At 38.3% G+C, this 18212-nt stretch overlaps 1 protein-coding gene and 1 long non-coding RNA gene across 2 annotated transcripts; one reads left to right on the top strand and one right to left on the bottom strand.

Annotated features, from left to right (window-relative positions):
* Positions 1-220: 220 nt before the first annotated feature.
* LOC108166992 (uncharacterized) lies at positions 221-4065 on the top strand. The gene is made up of 2 exons (XR_001777391.1): positions 221-605; positions 1485-4065. It is a non-coding gene; the product is annotated as an uncharacterized LOC108166992 (long non-coding RNA).
* On the bottom strand, positions 3627-16666 carry LOC103478052 (C-Jun-amino-terminal kinase-interacting protein 4). Its single transcript, XM_008431525.1, has 28 exons — positions 16541-16666; positions 14739-15111; positions 14440-14634; positions 13218-13338; positions 12278-12348; positions 11766-11830; positions 11361-11430; positions 10832-11001; positions 10417-10679; positions 10063-10120; positions 9586-9738; positions 9439-9481; positions 9206-9330; positions 9026-9079; positions 8071-8211; positions 7378-7510; positions 7172-7258; positions 7053-7100; positions 6790-6931; positions 6613-6655; positions 6433-6513; positions 6258-6325; positions 6024-6172; positions 5193-5364; positions 4929-5042; positions 4759-4857; positions 4390-4479; positions 3627-4306 (listed from the first exon to the last, which is right to left on the bottom strand). Exons 2-28 carry the CDS (start codon positions 14835-14837, stop codon positions 4188-4190), a joined length of 2973 nt encoding a protein of 990 aa, XP_008429747.1. The 5' UTR covers positions 14838-15111; positions 16541-16666; the 3' UTR covers positions 3627-4187.
* Between the last annotated feature and the right edge of the window lie 1546 nt (positions 16667-18212).

Consider the following 18212-nt stretch of genomic DNA (forward strand, 5'->3'; position numbering starts at 1 on the left):
AAACTGCATAATTTCTTATTTTCTGACACCATCTAAATATCAGTACTAAAACTGATTCACCAAGTTGTGTCACTGGCTATAGATGAGTGTTTGCGATACATTGTTTATATTTCATGTTTTCATGTCCACCTTTATTTGTCTTATGGTGAAAGAACGAACATAGTTTGAGGTGTATGAAACTGCACCTCTTCTAGAGATCGACGTTGGTCACGAGTTCATGAAATTCAGTGGAATAGACCTTTAGTGAACAGCTGAATCAAATGCTAACTTCAACACTCTCAAAAAAATGTACATTATTTTTCCGCTCTGTCATATTATCTTAAATAACTGTACATTATTTGACAAGTGTTTACTTAACCGTATTGCTACTAAGTTTACGTAAAGAATTCAATGACACAATTTTAGAATGTGAAAGAGGAAGATCCCAGCTGTGCCCTTTGTTGTTGGCGTTGTTGGGTAAAACTGCCGGACAGGTTAAACAGGTGACAAGGTGTCAGGTTTCGGCGGCTGGTTTCTCCCACACAAGACACAGAGAGGCGGACAACATACGATCTTGGTCCGGATTTACTTATTTAATACCAAACATTCGCCTTCCTAACAAATCGGTAAGTGATTAATCTTTTCTAAAAAAAAAAAAAAAAAAACAATTAAAATCTTTCAAATGAGGTTTCGTTTTAAGCTTACTTTCAAAATAAAATGTGATGACTTATCAGGACAGGTGTGGTAACTGTTTTGGCCAGACCAGAGTAAGCATGTGCTAAAACGACATTCAGAGTTACGACACATGTCCTGCAGTTTTTTATGATCACATTTCTTTTGTATTTTTACCTTTATCTCGTTAATAGAGAATCTCATTATGCTTCCTTTCAGATCATGTAATAATGATGTTTTTCAGTCGCATTTGTAGTTAAAGTTCACCAGAGGAGACATTTGTTGTGAGTTGTTTCTGTATCGACAAGCTCAAACCAAATTAAACCGATTCAAAATCCAAACTCACTTTTAACTTTTAATTATTATTATTTTTTTAATGTTGTTTTAATGATTTTTGTGACACAACTACTGGTGCCACTGCTTTCCTCATTTTTTTGGGTAGCTACTTTATGTTATGTTACATATCTTTGCAATAGGGTTTCGCTTGTAAAAGCTCCTCGTTGCATACAGGAGAGAACCAGGTCAGGGTGCTATAGAAAGACACAAAACAAAGCAAAAACCAAAGCATTAATAACAGGGGTTAGGATCAGTGTAGCATCAGTGATTTTTGTTCAAAATAAATGTGGAATTGTTTCCTTGATGGATAAATGTAATTTGATTAAAAGCTGGATTCATTTCTTGTCTGTTTACACATCTCCGCCAAAGATGTTGGGGTGTTGTAGGATGCAGGACAAGACCACCCATTTTTATACGATGAGCAAGAGCTCACAAGTGTGAACAGCCAGCATGATACACAACACTGATGTCTAAATAAGCTCGTCCTTCTCTTTCAGCCCAGCCATGGGACAGAAGTATGACGGGTTGTCCCATTGTAAGCTCGCTCTGGTGTTTGCCGTGGTGATGGACGTGCTGGGTGCGACGTCCCTGCTGGTAGGCGTCTTCGCTTCCCTAGAGATCCAGGGCGAAGACTTTGGGGATCTGCTGGTGTACTCCGGAGCTCTGTTGGTGCTGTTTTCCATGGCCGGCTGGGTGCTTTGGTATAGCGGCAACATCGAAGGTCTGCATTTACAAAAAGACCCGCGTGGACGGATGGGTTCTGCTATGGACCGACTGGCTCGCTCGGTCAGCCGGAGGATGAGGCTCCCCACGCTGCGCAGCAGTCCCAGTTAAACGGTGGAGGCATCGGCCTGGTTTTGAGTCTTGTTGAGCCAAATGACTTGAAACAAAAGCAGAATTCAGGGCTTTTCCTTCTGTCGGTTTTTTGATTAGAAAAAGGCCCGTCAACCTTTACAGAATATGTATGTTTTGATTAAGTATGCACACATGCACTAGTTTATGTAGTCTTTGATATTAAAACTATCAATGAATGTCTTTTCTCAGCTGCCTCGTTAAGTTATTCTTTGCTACAGGTATAGCTCAATAATTTAAAACGTCCTCAAAAAGTTAATTTCAGTAAATCTGTTCAAAAAGTTATGCTCACATATATTCGTTGTAAATAGAGTAATATATTTCAATATATATTTATTGCTACTTATTTTTGATGATTATGGGTCTCACTCGATGAAAACCCAAACCCTTTGGGTCAGCTAATACGTTAAAGAACCACAAGTTGCTTTAATAGTGGCCTCCAGTTTGTCTGCATTGCTGCGTCTGGTGTCCTCATCTTCCACTTGACGATCCCCTGGAGCAATGGTTCCCAGTCCTGGTCCTCAAGTACCCCTGCCCTGCATCGTTTAAATGTTTCCTTGCTTCCAAACACCTGACTTAAATGGATGGTGGATAAAAAGGTTTCCACAGCATTTGGTGTTTGCAGAGGCGATCATTTGGATCAGGTGTGCTGGAGCAGAGACTCATCTCATCTCAACATGCAGGGCAGGGGTACTTGAGGAACAGGTTTGGTAGCCAATGCTCTAGATTGGGGTTCAGGTCAGACCAGTTTGCATGTCAATCAAGTATAGCAACACCATGATCATTAAAGCTGGTATTGATGCTTGTGGCAGTCTGGGCAGGTCCAAGGTTCTGCTGGGAAATGAAAACATCCTCATCAAGCTCGTCAGTAAAGGGAAGCGTGCTCTAACAGTTCCTGTAACAGATTATGGACTTCTTTTGTTTTGTTTTTAATAAGACATACAATAAAAAACACCAGCAGATGATATGGAACCCCAAATCATCTGAGGATCTTCACACTAAAAAAAAGTGTTTCATTCATGTTTTTTTCTCTCAAAGTCATAAATATAAATTTTTTTAAATTTGACTTTGTGCTATAAAATGGCACAACATGCCTGGAAAATACCCACCACACCAAATGCTCAAGAAACTCTTTCAAGGGAGACCTGAAAATAAGCTCTGGTTATCCCTACTGCTTGTGTACCTACTACACTTTTTCCTTCCACTGAACTTTACATTACTACAAAGCAGTCTGAACAGCCAGCTTCTTTTTAGTGGCTTACCCTTTTTGCCAAATGTGTTATCAACTCTCTACTGGAAAACAATGTCAAGTCAGTAAATAATAATAACAACAAAAAATCTACATCTAAAGCAGTTGAAAGTAATATTGTAATTTCCAGAGTCGCAAATTTTTAAACATGCTTAAGCTGGAAGCTATCATCAGAAATAAAGACTTGAAATATAGCATTGTGTGTTTTACCTTAACTGATTTGGTTTTTTAAATACATTTTAATTTAGTGACATGAATCTGGATAGAGATTTACACAATAACATAAAAAATGACCAATGCTGCAAGATTTGATTGAGAACCTATACTTTAGTCTGTCCAAGAAAAAAAAAAAAAGAAAAAAAAAAGGAGGCTTCTGTGATACGTTTGCTTAAACTTGTAATGCCACACTAATACTGTACACGACACTTTAAAGAACATCTCTCCCTTATTTTACAAGCACTAAGAAATCACATGAAACACTTTGATTCATTAGGCAAACAACAGGAAAAATAAATAATTTCTTAAAGAGATTCAAGAGAACATTTTACACAGACGCATTTATAATGTGCAAGTTGTTGCAATTACTCCACTTGGACTTAAGAGGCAGGATTTGATACCTGTCCCAGGACACAAGACCACACATCAAGTTCCCAGTTTGAATGCAGCGTCAAAAGATTCTGACATGATTGTCTTTATGCTTAAAGAAGAAACAAACCCGCATCCAGTATGCCAGTGAAGTTATGCAAACCAAGATAAACCAAGCTTCATGATCCAAGGATGGAGGATTGTTCTACTGGAGATCTCAGTGTTTGTGAACCTGAATTCATCGCTTGTGCAAAAGTTTATCAGATTAAAACAAAAATTGATAACCGATGAAAAATACAGACTGGGTATAAAAATCAGATGAAGGCACATAGAAAGACATAATCTAGTCAAACAAACAACGTACAGGACTTAGAAATATACAAAAAAAAAAATCACATCTCAAAGGCTTTTTGTTGCCACTGTGAGATTTCTGTTCAGATCAGTGCACCGTTGAGAGGAGGCTCTGGTGCTGTAAATGCTCGTTTACATCCGACATGATTCAGGAGCTGGACATTCAGAGCGAAGGGTTGGGCACAGAAGGGCCGGGAATCTGCCAGATGATCATGTGACTACGTTCAGACCGCTGGGGCGTCGACTGAGACACCTCAGTCGACTCATCGCTTGCGTCGTCTCCTGAAAAGGTTAGTTTTGTTCAGCGTTTATGGAAGCGTTGGCTGCGCTCCTCACTCACCATTTAGTGTTCAAACTGAACTCACCTATTCGGAAGTTGATGTAGCCCTCTCCTCCGCTGAGGATGAGCTGAGCAGTGGTAACATGGCTGCTGCCAGGAGACGTGATCAAACAGCCTGTAAGGACAAGACGGGATGCTCATGTTATTAAAAAAATGTATATTTACAGACATTAAAAGTAGATTTCTGTCATTAGGTTAGTGAATTTATTGTTTTTATGGTCTGAAAAGTTGATCAGACAGTGTTCTGCTTATATTCCTGAAAATATAGCTAGATTTTAATCTGGTGTCATAATTTTAGAACACTCTAGCCTTTAAGATTGCAATAAATTGACATTTATTTAAAGAAAGAAAATAAAAATGTACTACATTATAGTAACAGCTCTTAATTTCTTACCAGGAGCAGCAATGATGAATCGAACTGCTTGTCTGTGTCCGTGATATGACAGCTGGACTGATGTAGTGGAGCAGTATGGGATGGAAATATCCTCCGACGCTGTGGACAATTGGTTCCCTTAATACCAGAGCACATTTCTAATGATATTAAATGGAATCATTTTGACATACTTATTGACAGGGGGATGGAGAAAATGGCGCCACCACCGGTGCCCACCCACAGACGGCCAGAGATGATGGAGAGGGAGGAGATCTGGAGAGGCGAGAGCGTCAAGAAGGGCTGACCTGCAACACAAACAGGAATGTGAAAAAAAGCCATAAACTAAATGGAGTTGGTCGCAAATTAAAAGAAAACAAACTGATGACAAATAAATGTAACACTGTTTCAGTAAAACTGGAAGGGTCATGAGAAAAAAAAAAGCACAGTTTAAGCACCTAGTGTTTTAGTGACCAAAGATGTGAAGTCGACTTCCTGCAGCGGTCGCCCAGTAGTCCAGTCAAACAGCCTGATGATTGGGTCAAGTCTGCAGGACGTCCAAACCCCACTTCCTCCAGCACACAGGAAACGGACCTGCTGTTCACTGCGCTCCGATACGGAAAATACTTGCTGGGAAGAAAGATGAGAAATAAAGATGGCAAATACAAATACAGCAAGTTTAAATACATATGCACACGGAAGTCAGAAGTGCAAAAGTCTTGAATCATCCCTTGTTTCAAAGTTCCTTTCTTGCACTTTGGCTTCTTTTTCCATCCAGTGCTGATCCTGTTTCTGAGGAATCATCTTAGTTATGAGAGTTTTGGATAACTGCCATGGCTGAAATGATTCCTCAGAAACAAGCTCAGCACCGAATCAATATTACTGCAGACCTTCTAGCTAATCTTGACAGGAAGCCACCCTAATATTGAGCTGGTATATTTGAAAATGTTTGGAAGATGATCCAAACGTGATGAAATGAAGTTCTTCTTGTGAAGCATCAAGTGTGTTCTGCATGATGGTGTAAATATTTATTCGAATAAAAAGAATATATATATATAGCCACAGTGCTACAGTCTAAGGATGTCATGCATTGTCTAATATGAATCTCAAAATTAATAATTAAATCAAACAAACATAATCCAATTATGTAGATGGTTTCAAATTAAAATAAATAGTGAGATCCTGGTTCTAAGATGATTACATTTAAAATTGAAAAACACTTAAAAAAGTCGATACAGGTTTTATAAGACAGTCAGCACCATATTTTAGAGAACATTTCCGTTTCTCACCTCTACTTTCTTGTTGTCAGTGTCTATGATATAAACTTTGTTCCAGTATCCAACCCACAGACGAGCGCCTTTTACGAGGCAGCAGCGAATGGGCTGCAAAGGGTTTACTCCAAGAGGCATCACGGAGTGCGACTGCAGATTCCATCCGTCTGTGGATCCAAACGCACAACATCTCATCGTTTCTGTCGCTGAACATTAATACCGCAAAACATGAGAAGCCAATATGCCGATTACCTGAAGTTTGAGAGAAAAATGCCAGAGTACCATCAGCTAAACCAGCAATAACCTGATTGTTGGAGTACCTGTAAAGTTGAGTCAACATAATGTAGACTACTTTTAGTATGGGGGGGAATATCTGTGGATAAGTTTTTAAAATCCAATATGTAAACACAGAGCAGACCGTACTCACACTAGAGAATGCACACCCTCTGTGAGGCATACTGACTGCACACATCGCCTCCTTCCTGCAGAAGCTGGATGTACTAGAATACTGCAAAACAAAGACAGGAGATGAAGGAAAGGAGCTGTGTATGAGGGTCAAGAAAACGTGTTTCATGTGGAAGAGATCTGCTTTCTCAGCCAATGCTACCTTCCTTCCTGAGTTCCAATCCACACAGTCCCTGCCGAGTTTTCTGACAAAACAAAACCAACCAGAACGTGTCAAAGGAAAACGGCGAGTCATTTCCAAGCGATTTCAGCAAAACATTAAATCAATAGAGAAAAAAAATAAAACAAAGACGCTGCAGCCATTTGATGCAGGACTGACCTGTGGGGGGTACAGCACAGACGCAGAGGGCAGGGGCTGTGGGAGGGAGGCTGAACTGATCCAGTACTGTGTTGGACCGTGCTGGGTCAATCACCGTGATTTCACTGCACGAGGCAGGACCCGAAACAACCCACACAGAACACTGGCAGGGCAGGGATGACACAACGTGGACACATGAGCGGCATGAGCAGACTTGTGCTTAGGCGGTGTTAATCATGACCGGGTGGAGAGGAGTCATTAGAAGACGCATTAAACAAACTTACTGTGGCTTCTCCTGAGATCTCAGGTGTGACTGCAACAGCACAGTTGAGCTGCACAGGAAAAATGAAGTCAGAAGATAGTTTCACTCCAAAAGGTGTGATGTTAACATTTGGGAGTTTACCTTGGCGGTGGAGTCCCTTTGGTCCAAGAGTCTGAGTTGAACTAAGACGGGCACATCTTTAGGCTCTGGAACGGGCTCACCAGACTCCTGGAGTAATCACATTTAATCCTCATGCATTAGCGCTTGTGTAATTTCCCGCAATTTTTAAGCAGCATTAATGGTAGGCAGGTAGGAAGCAAATAGTGAAACGGCAGCCTGAGGAGTACCTGAGTGTTTGCCAGTGGCAAACTCCAGCCATGTATGTGTCGCTTTCCTAGAGTTCCCCAAACATGGGAGCGGATGTCTCTGTAGAATTCCCTCCTCCGGGCGCGCGGAGAAACTCCAGCAGGAGCAGCAGATCTGGAGAAAAAGGATTTTAACCACTTGACATTTACACAGATTTTATTGATTAAAAATGTGGAATAATTTAAAACAAGTGTGTTTTTTATACTCTCTCTCTACATTCTGTGGTTAAGGCTGCAAGAGAGATCAAGACTTTCAGCAGATAACAGAAAGGCTAAACAGATTACAGCAAAGTTGCTGTCAGCCATCTGGAAATCTCTTAGGCAAGACAAAATTCTACATTTCCAAGAAAATAAACGTCCAAGCTTCACTGTGCTAATTGTTAATATTATTTGAGTAAAAATACTAATATTAATACCAATTAAGGCATCATTACACTAGAAGATTATTGTATTAATGAATTTTAAAAAAGCAAATGTTTTGTACGTCACAATTTACTTAAGTGATTTATTCCTCTTACAATGTCCACTGCTTGTTCATTCAAACAATTTTAAAACTAAAATGTTTAAATTGCACAGGATGTTTAAGATTTTCCTAACATTTTATGCAAAAGTATGCAAGAGTTAACATTCACTGTAAAAAAAATAAATCAGCTAAGAACAGGAAAACGTGCTCACTCAGCCTGGGTTTTATTAATTGTTGGTAGCTGTGAAGGCCCCTGAGGAGAGCGGCTCAGTGGTGAGGAAGCTGGCAGAACCAACGGGGAAGTCGGAGCAGGAACCAAAGGCTCCTTGGACAGGCCAAACAAGCGGTTGAATCTGAATAAACAGAAAATATGAACCAGTTGATAAAATTAATAAAAGTAACATCAGCATCTACTGCCAAAGTGGTTTCACTTTAGTTGTACTGTAAAAGCAACTATGGCAGCAAAGGTTTATTCAACAATTGGTTACAAGTCTGAAAATGAAACCCCTCTGTTGTGTTGCTGCTTAAACTACAAGCCATGTCTTAAGGATGAGTTTATGCAAATGTGAGTATTTTGTTTATCAGGGATGGCCCTGAATTGACAGAAGGCATTTCCCATGAAGCTTTTGTGTTACATTTGACTTTAGACAAATTGCTCTATAAATAAGAAACTATTTAGTAATATTTGGTAATGCCAAATAATTAGACAGTAAAATAATATGTTTATGACTAAGAATAAGCTTGCTTGTTTTAACTAAAATAATTATGTTTACAGTGTGATTTGACTAAAGAGTGATGTATTGAAACATTGTTTATCAAAAGCGTGTCCCTAAGGTACAACTCATCATGCATTAAACAGAATATTTTATCTCATATTCTGAGCAGCATATTTAACATTTTGCAAATATCAAAGCATGCAGAAAGGCAATGTTTTATTATTGGCATGATTTATGAGTCTGTATTGTAGTATTTCTTTTATTTATATTTAGTTTTTTATTACCAGTACACATTTACAGCTCGCTTTAATTACTGACCAGACAGGTATGCATGGGAGCAAAGTCTGCTTTGCTATTACAGAGCTCAATTCTTCAACTAAACTGTAATTTATGTGAAGAAAATTATGGGTAAGAAAAATGTTTAAATAAATAGATAGGCAATTGTACTTACTTTTTCCAAACACTTGATTTTTTGTCCTCTGTAAGCTTATCCACCTTTGTTGCTCTAGGAAAAACAATAAAAAAGAATCCAGTGCAAGGGGAATAAATCAATATAATAAATATGCAAATAGCTTTAGGAAATTCCTAAAAAAAAAACAAAAAAAAAAACGTAGAGACAGACTAAAACTACCTCATCGTCTGACTGTGTCTCAGAGCCTCCTGCAGCTCAAACAGACGCTGCTTGTACTGGTTCTTCTCCATGACCACACGAGCCATTTCAGAGCGAGAGAACGGACGCATGGATGTGCATCCATTCTGAAGGGAAGCATGGATTTAATATTTGATTTAAAAAGGTCAGAATTCACAGTCAATAGTTACTAAATTCAAAAATCAATTCTTCTTAAAACTGGAATAATTCCTTACATCAGGATCCTCAGGCCGGCATGTTTCCAGTTCTCTCCGTAATCTACGACAAGCAGTGATCAAAGAGGAAAAGGATATATTCAGGTGAAAAGAAAAAAAAATTGTCTGTTTTGAGATCAATTAAATATGTAGAAATGCAATCCACACCTCTTAATTTCCTCTTCCTTCTCCTTTAGCCGTCCCTCTACATGCGCCACAGTTTCCTGAAGAGTCGCCACTTCCAGGGCGAGGGCAGAGCGATCGTCGGTCAGCTCAACCACCCGGGATATCAGTGCCTTACGAGCAGCTTCAACTGACTCACTGCAGACAGAATATTTATTTTTTTCCCCCCATACTTAAGAAAGCAAATTTGATGCTTACAAGACTGCTTAAGGAACCAGGAAATAGGTTCTTTTTTTGCTCTAAACATTTGCGTGCACACACCCCTAACGTTCTCCTTAATGTTTAAATGATGGTTGAGATATACAGTAAATCTACACACTTCCCTTCTGTTCTGTGTAACTAGTGTATATACAGAAGCAACAAACCCACATGCCAGGAAACCTGAAAATACACTTAAAAAGAAAAAAAAAAAACACTAGTAGGCCACAGCAAACGAAAACCGCATGTAAATGTAAGACTCACTGGAGGACTTTCAGTTCTTCAAACTGGGTGAGAATCTCCTCAAACTGGTCTGCACTGCCTACACAGAGAAAAGAAGCAGAACTTTTTGTCTAAAAACACTTGTTGGTGACAGCAAGTAGTGGTATGACTTTAATCTGTGTTTTCATGACCAAGACGTAAACAGCTAAACTGTGCAAATGCCCTTTAATAGGAATTAAAAAACTCTGTTACCAAGATTGAGCCAATGCCACAATCTCTGTAACGAGAAAAAAAAAAAAAACTTTTTTGTTAGCTATATTTATTTCTGTTATCATGAACTCAAAAAAAGAATAACTGGGGGAGATATCACAATAGCATCGATGAAAGCTCACTTACTTCTGATGCTGGCCCCTCGGTCTACACTCTCCAAATAATCTCGACTCAGTTCTGACAGTTCGGAGAATACAGAGTCTGTGTTGCGAAGGTCCCACTCGATGCAGTCCTCTTCATCCACCTCCTCTCCTTCCTCCCCATCCTTCTGGTTCTTTTCCTCCACCTCGTCTCCTTTCACTTCTTCCGCCTGAAGCTCATCCAAGTTCCTCAACTCGTCCTCCAGTTCATCAGTTAGTTGCTCATCGGTTTTAGATTTGTCAGGGGTGCTGAATGGGAAGTCAAATCATGAAGAGCCAGATGTTCTCAAAAGAAATTGGTACGCTGAAGTGAACTCTGCCTTAGTTAATAATTACAGTCACTCACAAGCTCTCCATCCAAATCCCAGAAGTTTATCAGCCAATTTATGGTGTAGGATTACCTTGCTTTCACACTGCTGTGAAACTGTGTCAGCTCAGGCGTGGAGCTTATGATGTCGGCGACGAACTGATCCGTCGCAGGTTTTTCAGCAACATCAAACACTTTTTCTTCCTTGACTTCTAGAGCTTTCAGGGCTGGTGGGCCAGAGTTTGAGTGTGGTCTCCTAATAATCTGCAAAAAAACCCAACAACAAGCACCGATTCAGCTTATAAGAATGGAGTAAAACAAAAGATACTTTTCAAAAATATTTACACCCTTTTGCTTTAACACCCCTAAATAAAGAGAAGCACAACTTGAGAATTTCCCAAATTAGTAAACCTAGTCGCCCTTTATGTACTTTAGTCTTAGTAAAAATCCAGCCGTTCTCTGAAGGCCTTGGAGGTTTGTTAGAGAACATTACACAACACAGGTGAGGACAAACATTTTAAAACCTTACTGGGCTGGGGTTATTTTGTCAAAAATAAAATGGGTAAAGATTTTCGATTTCAGACTTGCAGCTGTAGCCGCAGTGAAAAAAAAGTCGTACTCACTTTTTCGTTAACACTGGATCCGGATAACACTTGAGATGGGAATTCTGCATTCTTGGGACGCACATGGTTTCTAAGTCCAAACATGTAGAGAAGATGTTACAAAAAACTCCTTCTTAAGTAACAGAAATAATCATCTTATGATTCGTGACTCATTTACAGCATCTACAACCAAACCTAAACATTTACAAGACTCTTTCCTACTGTTAATATCTTAGGAGGTAAATAGAGGCACTGTTACAGTCCAGGCAGAAACAGCAGGCTGGTTTGACACTTAGAAAAGCTCAATAATCTTAGAACCTTCATGTGGGTCACACAAAATCTTCCACCATGGATAATTTATAGTTTTCCTGCATAGGAAACTGAGCCGAATAAGTAGAGTTTCAAGAAAAGAGAGCTGTAAATCACCTTAAGGGAGAATCCCTTTCAGACTCCTTCCTTTTCTCCAGAAGTTCTCGATACGAGTTAGTCAACTAAAGGAGAGATAATGAATGACATTAGAAACAACACATATTTTCCTTAACAGGGGATAAAAATGGTACCATGTTAAACTGAAGGTAAACAAAGTAAACAAAAGAAAATTTTATATTTTAACAGTATTATTTATCTGGGGCAGAATGTTATTTTGACAACCTAAAATAAAAGATTAGTAACTGTTCTGGTAAAAAAATATATATACATTAAAAATGATGATCATGTAATTTCACAGACATACTTTTATCCTTTATCTTGTCCAATTTGATCTGTTGTGCGTTTCATTTTACTAAAAATGTTTAAAAACTGAAACCAGCTCAAGTCTGAACAACAATTTGTACAAATCCCTAGGATCTCCGTATTGGCATTACATTTTAGTCTTTAATTATCGCTTACACACTTCTGTTCAGGATTGAGAATGTTTGGGCTGCAGAGGAGTATCTGACCTTGTTGTGAGCATTTCTCAGTGTACTCAGCTCTCTGGAAAGGTTTGTCTTTTGCTCCTCCAAGGCCACCACTGCAAGGAAACAGAAGGCACTGTTAGGATGTCTTTCAAGTCAAAATAAATGGAGATACAGTCTAAACGTGTGGTTTACCACTAATTTTCAACCAATTTGCATTTTATCCCAGCAGGGCCACAGAGAAACAGGAGTTCATTCCAGCAGCGTGCAAACACACACACACACACACACACCTGAGGGCAATTTAGGCCTATTAAACCAACCTGCATGACTTTGGAAGAAACCAGAGAACTGATGGTGTGTGTGTGTCAAGAGGAGCACAGGAATATTAAAGGAGCTGGAGGATGTTCTGTCAAGCCCTGGATGTGTTCCTCGTGTCTCAGTGATAGGGCAAGGTGAAAAGATGGAAGCCCTTTCTTACCAAACGTCTCGCAGAAAATGAGCTACACATCATGTGTTGAAACTGATGTTAAACTTTTATCCATAATTCAAAAAGAGTATATTTGGTCCAAAAAACACCCAACAAAACAAGAACATATTTCCCAAAGAGCAACATAACCACAGAAAGGCATAGTGATGGCAGCATCATGCTTTGCAGCTGCTGGAACTGGGCTAGGTAAAGAGAACTGTGAATAGTTTCAAACACGAGTCACTGTTAGCACAAAACGTTCAAACTTCTGGTAGAAAGCTACAGACGTAGAAGAACCTCAACTTCCCTCCGTCAATGGATGCACAAACCTGTACAAATTTTTAAATTTTTTTTCCTCTGAGCTGCATGAATTATAGATCAATGACTAGTTTAGTCTTTGTTTTTTACTACATAAAAGACAGGAATTTTTATAGCCTGCGTGGAAAAATTAAAACTGATAAACTCTGGAAATATGGATTTACTTAAATGTATATTCTTTACTACTCAGAAACTCACATTGATCAGCTTGTTGTCTTGCTTTCTTCTCCAGACCTCTCTCCCGCATCTCTCTATCCTTTTCTCTTCCCCTCATGGCTCGCCTCTCTTGTTCGAATTGATCGTCCAGTTCTAGATATTTCTAAAAGAAACAAACATTTAACAGCTCAGGGATATAGAAAAGTTCATTTTTTTGGATTAAAAAAAAAAATCTTATATACAGTTTAATCCAGAAGTTTACCTACACAGAATAAAAAGACACAAGCCTTTTTGTTTCACTGTCTGAACTTAAATCAGACCAAACCTCTCTTGTTTTACGAAAGTTAGCATTAAAAAATGTGTTAATGCCGCAACCATAAGAGAAAGAAAGTCAGAATTATTCATCTCTTCAAAATTAGAAGTCTACATGCATTTCTTCAGGATTTGATAGCGTTACCTTTGAACTGAATGACTTGGGTGTTTGTTTCTCAAGCTTCTCGCAATAATTTGTTGGAGTTCTGGTCCATTCCTCCAGACAGAACTGGTGGAACTGGGTCAGGCTTGTAGGTCACCTCGTTCTCCCACAAATTCTCTCTAGGATTGAAATCAGGCTTTGGTGGCCATGCCAAAACATTGACTTTATTGTCCTTAAGCCACTTTATGACCACATAGTTGCAAACTATGCTTGAGGTTATCCCTTTAGTTAGAGTGGCCTTTCAGCCCATGTTAGTACAGGACATGTTTCACTGTACAAAATGACTCCAGATTGAGCCACAATCTTCACAAAGTCATAAGATTTTCTTTTAGGGGAGATTTGCACATTTCAGACTAAAACACTTGACTTTCCCATCATATCAAAGAAGAAGGCATCATGTTTCAGATGTGTTAACTCAGAGATGGTAATCATTCTGTATGTAAACTTATTTTTTTAGACATTATTAAATAAATCGGACATATTCGTTCCTTCATTATTGTGGCCTCTAGCAAATAGAAATAATTTTAGTGATCATAACTGATCTAAAACAAGAAAAGCTTGGTCTGATTTAATTCATACAGTGAAAAAAAGAAAAAGTAAACTGTCTTTTTATTCGGTGTATAAACTTCTGGTTTTAGCTGTATGTACATTTTATGCAAGTTGGTGGTAATCTGTTGCAGTTTAAAAATGCTACACGCCTTTGTCAGGAATCAGGACACTTGAATATGAGAAGTTTCATTTCCCAGCTAAATGAATCAATCTGCTACTTAATGCTGGATCAGTTCTCACCTCCTGACTTTCCTTCCTCAGAGCTTTCTCTGCTTGGTATCTCTCCAGCAGCTCCTCTCGCTCAGCTTTCTCCCTCTCTGCCTCCTCCTCTCTTTCTCTCAGCTGGGCCTTGCAGTTAGCCAGTCCCTCCAAAACCCACACGAACGTGGGCACCAGGGACTCCACCACACCTTCACCATGAGTCTCAATAACATTCTATGGAAGGGTAAAGCAGCAGAAAGAGAGCCCAGGTGTTTCACCACATCCAAATAATATTTTTACTCACATTTACACTAAGAAAAAAAAAAGACAATACTTACTTGTAGTTCTGCATAAAGTTTTCCTGCCTCCTCACTCACAATGTTTGGATCCAGCTCCACCTCCCCCGTTCCACACAGCACTTTCTCGCTGTAGTCCATCGGCTTCTTAGTTTTTGAAATTCGGTATAATTTACTACAAAAACGTCCTCCAAATTTGAGGCCAACAGTAATTTCTTACAATTCTGTGGCAAAGGAGTGGACTTCCTTGTCAACTAATAGAACTAGTCTAGCTAGCTCTCTGACATTTCTGTTAACACTGGCACCACCCATTTTTCACAGCATTAGGTTTGTTTGCAGACCAGTAAATGGAGCATCCTCTCAGAGGCCTGCCAGCAAACTCTGCATGGTGGCTGAAGGAGTTTCAGAGCCCATCCTGAAAAAACAAACAAAAAACATAAAGTGATTAGTGCTTTTCTTTATATTACAACTTGTAAATAATAAATCTCTTTGGTTTCATGACCACTAGACAGTTAGAATGCTTGTATTTTACTACCATTTTAAGTTCTGTTTTACTTTATTACGTAAATATCTGAGTCCCGTTTGGTAAAATAAATTACAGCAATTCTTTTCAAACAATATTATTAGAGATGATCAGTGAAATATCTGTCTTTTATAAAGCAAGAGAACATGCAAACCCCATGCATAAGGATTTCAGGCTGGGATTCGAACCCAGGACCTTCTTCGTCCTCACAGCAGGTCTCTCAAAGAAATTACTGGTTCATCAGGGGTCCTAATCTTTCGTGGTTCATGAGAGTCTGCTGGTATATCGAGATTAGGCCCAAAATCTGAGAGTAGGACGTAGCATGTAGTCTTCGGAAATGCATTAGCAGCGTGTTCAATTGTGACTGAGAATTTTGCATTTATTTTCATAATTTAACAAAAATACCAAACAACACAGAGGAATAAACTGATATACCTTGCTTAAAGTACATAGCGACAAAATGGGTGGGTTTGAACTGAGAATAATGATGGCGCTGAAGGTGTTGGGGAAACTGAGGACTTGCTATTTACAGTTGAATTATACAGCAAACCTGGCAAACAAGGGCATGATGGACAGCCTAAGCAATAATTTGTTTTACTTTTTTTAAGTAACACACTCATCCCTATTATTATTATTACTTTTATTCCTTGTAACATTTATGACAGAAATATATTACACACTAGCTTCTGTAGAACATGAGAAATTGATCTTTACGCTGAGGATCTACTGCATGCCAAGTTGTTAGCCAATAGCTCTGATTAGACATGTTTTTTCATGGATTCAGAAACTATAATTGATGCAAAAAATGAAATAAAGAAGGCAATATTCCCTAAATAAATTCATGAATATAGACGATTACCTTTTGAGTTTAATGTTGACAAAGATGAAGGATTAATGCAGGTTTGAATTAAAACTGAGTAGCATAAGTAAAAAAGGACAGAAATCATTTTAAAAAACATAAACGTAAATCAACCAACGAATGGGATTTGTGTAACTATACCAACCCAATTATCATGCCTTCTTCTGTGAAATATAGCCACAAACAGATTTCAGAACTTTATAAGATTAATTTTAAATGCAAATAGATCAGCAACAGGTTGCATCCAGCAAAAGACTCGTGTTATTAACATTATTAGTTATTAAAATAAGGGCATAAATAAGCCCAGTCTGAATATCTAATGTCTTGCCAGCCTGTATAAATAAATAAAGTGACTGACAGTGGACACCTTGAAGACCGTTGGCAGCAAGTTTACAAAGTTGTCAGTTGGCCAGAAAACTAGCCCTGTGGCTATCATGTTCAGTTGTCTAACAACAAACTTACCTCCACCGACGATTCTGGGTTGATTTTTACTCTACAAACGAATATCACTCAGCTGTTTCGTGCGTTTTCGTCGGAGACGGTATCAATTTCTGAAACCAGTTTAAAGAAGGGGGTTGTTGTCCAATATTTTACGTGCGCAGACATGTCTTCTGACTGTCCAATCAGAGCCCCGACACTGTGGCCCGTATCCAATGGGATTGGAAAAGGGGCGGGATATGTGTAGTTTTGTTTTCGGAAAGAAAAAAAAGGTTTCCTGAAACTTGAACGATGACACGTGACTTGAGTAGGTTACAGCGGGTTGTCAGGTGATCCTGGTGAAGCCTTCCCAAGCCTCATACCTGCTGAAATATCTTACATGCATGAGAATAAACGAGTTTTCCCGTGTCATGTTCAGTTGGAACGGCGCTGGTGCAAATATTCAGGTGTGTGCAATTTTGAATGTGTGTCTCAGTAAGGAGCTCTGTAGCGTTATTTTTGCAAAATTTTCAACATTACATCACACTTAAAGTCTCTATAAAACAATTTAGCAAAATATATATTACTATACATATAGAATGTGAAGAAACATCCACTGCAAATTAGAAGATGAAGTTTGTTTTTCCTCCAGCAGGGGGCGATACCAGCGCATTTTTTATCTGACAATCTCCTTGCTGCATGTAACTTCTAACTTCTGCTTTTTGCCATGATTTAAACGATGAAAGATATTTAGTTTTAATTAATGTTAAGAAATTCATTATATACGAGTATTGTCTTTATATTGTTTTAACAATTATTTTCCTTTTAAAGAGAAAGAACTGTTTCTAATTGAAAATTTGTTTCTTTTAGTGACAAATATGGTGCAGAGTATATTATCTCGACTTTAATATGCAAACTTTTACAGAAAGAATATACTTAAAGTTTTACTAGTGTTAATTATATTTACCGATAAGCTGATAATTTGATTTTTGTTTTAAAAATCAATCACTATCATTGATTAGATGTACAGACCCACAGACCATTTGCCTTGCTCAGTCCTGTGGGGTTACTGTGCATTGCTCCAAATCGCCAAATTCAAACCCATCCACATAAGTTTTTTTAAGTAATGCTAAGGTTAAGAATTTAAACATCACAATCTAGATGTTAAATGAATGCTAAAGACCACACTTTTACCTTCATTCTGACATTTTACTGTTACATCACTCGTACATGCTTTGACAAATTTATACTGTATATCATACATTACATTATAACATCTTCATTCTTTTTTTGTCTCTATACTGATACATAAGCTTTTGCATTGTAAAAAAATTTAACCAATGATTAAAAATGTGCAACTCAGAAGAAATATTCTTTAAAACTTTATAAACCTAAACATAATGAGGTATAAAAAAGAACATTGTTTTAGACAGACAAATAAAAATCTTAAAGCAAATGTAAAAACAAATGAACATATCAGATAATTCATTGCCTACTCCATATTTGGTGCCATTGTTGTGGAGAACATTTTACATGTGACGTTTCCAAACACAACATAGCTGGCGTTCTCACAAGGAAAAAGAAGAACTGTTTTAAGTTTATAACACACTATAATTCGAGTTTGCAGCAGGAAGTGCTTAAAGTCTTACACAACAAAATGCAATACTGCATAAGATACCATCATATTGTGAAATAGGACTAAACACAAATTCTAACT

The sequence above is a fragment of the Poecilia reticulata genome, linkage group LG16, assembly GCF_000633615.1.
Source record: "Poecilia reticulata strain Guanapo linkage group LG16, Guppy_female_1.0+MT, whole genome shotgun sequence".
Lineage (NCBI taxonomy): Eukaryota > Metazoa > Chordata > Actinopteri > Cyprinodontiformes > Poeciliidae > Poecilia > Poecilia reticulata.

Coding starts and splice junctions, on each gene's coding strand:
- LOC103478052 (XM_008431525.1), bottom strand. CDS start 14,837: ATGGACTACAGCGAGAAAGTGCTGTGTGGAACGGGGGAGGTGGAGCTG. Junction 12,349..13,217: donor AAGACAACAAGCTGATCAAT/GTGAGTTTCTGA, acceptor GTTTCCTTGCAG/TGGTGGCCTTGGAGGAGCAA. Junction 6,514..6,612: donor ATTGGAACTCAGGAAGGAAG/GTAGCATTGGCT, acceptor TTTGTTTTGCAG/TATTCTAGTACATCCAGCTT.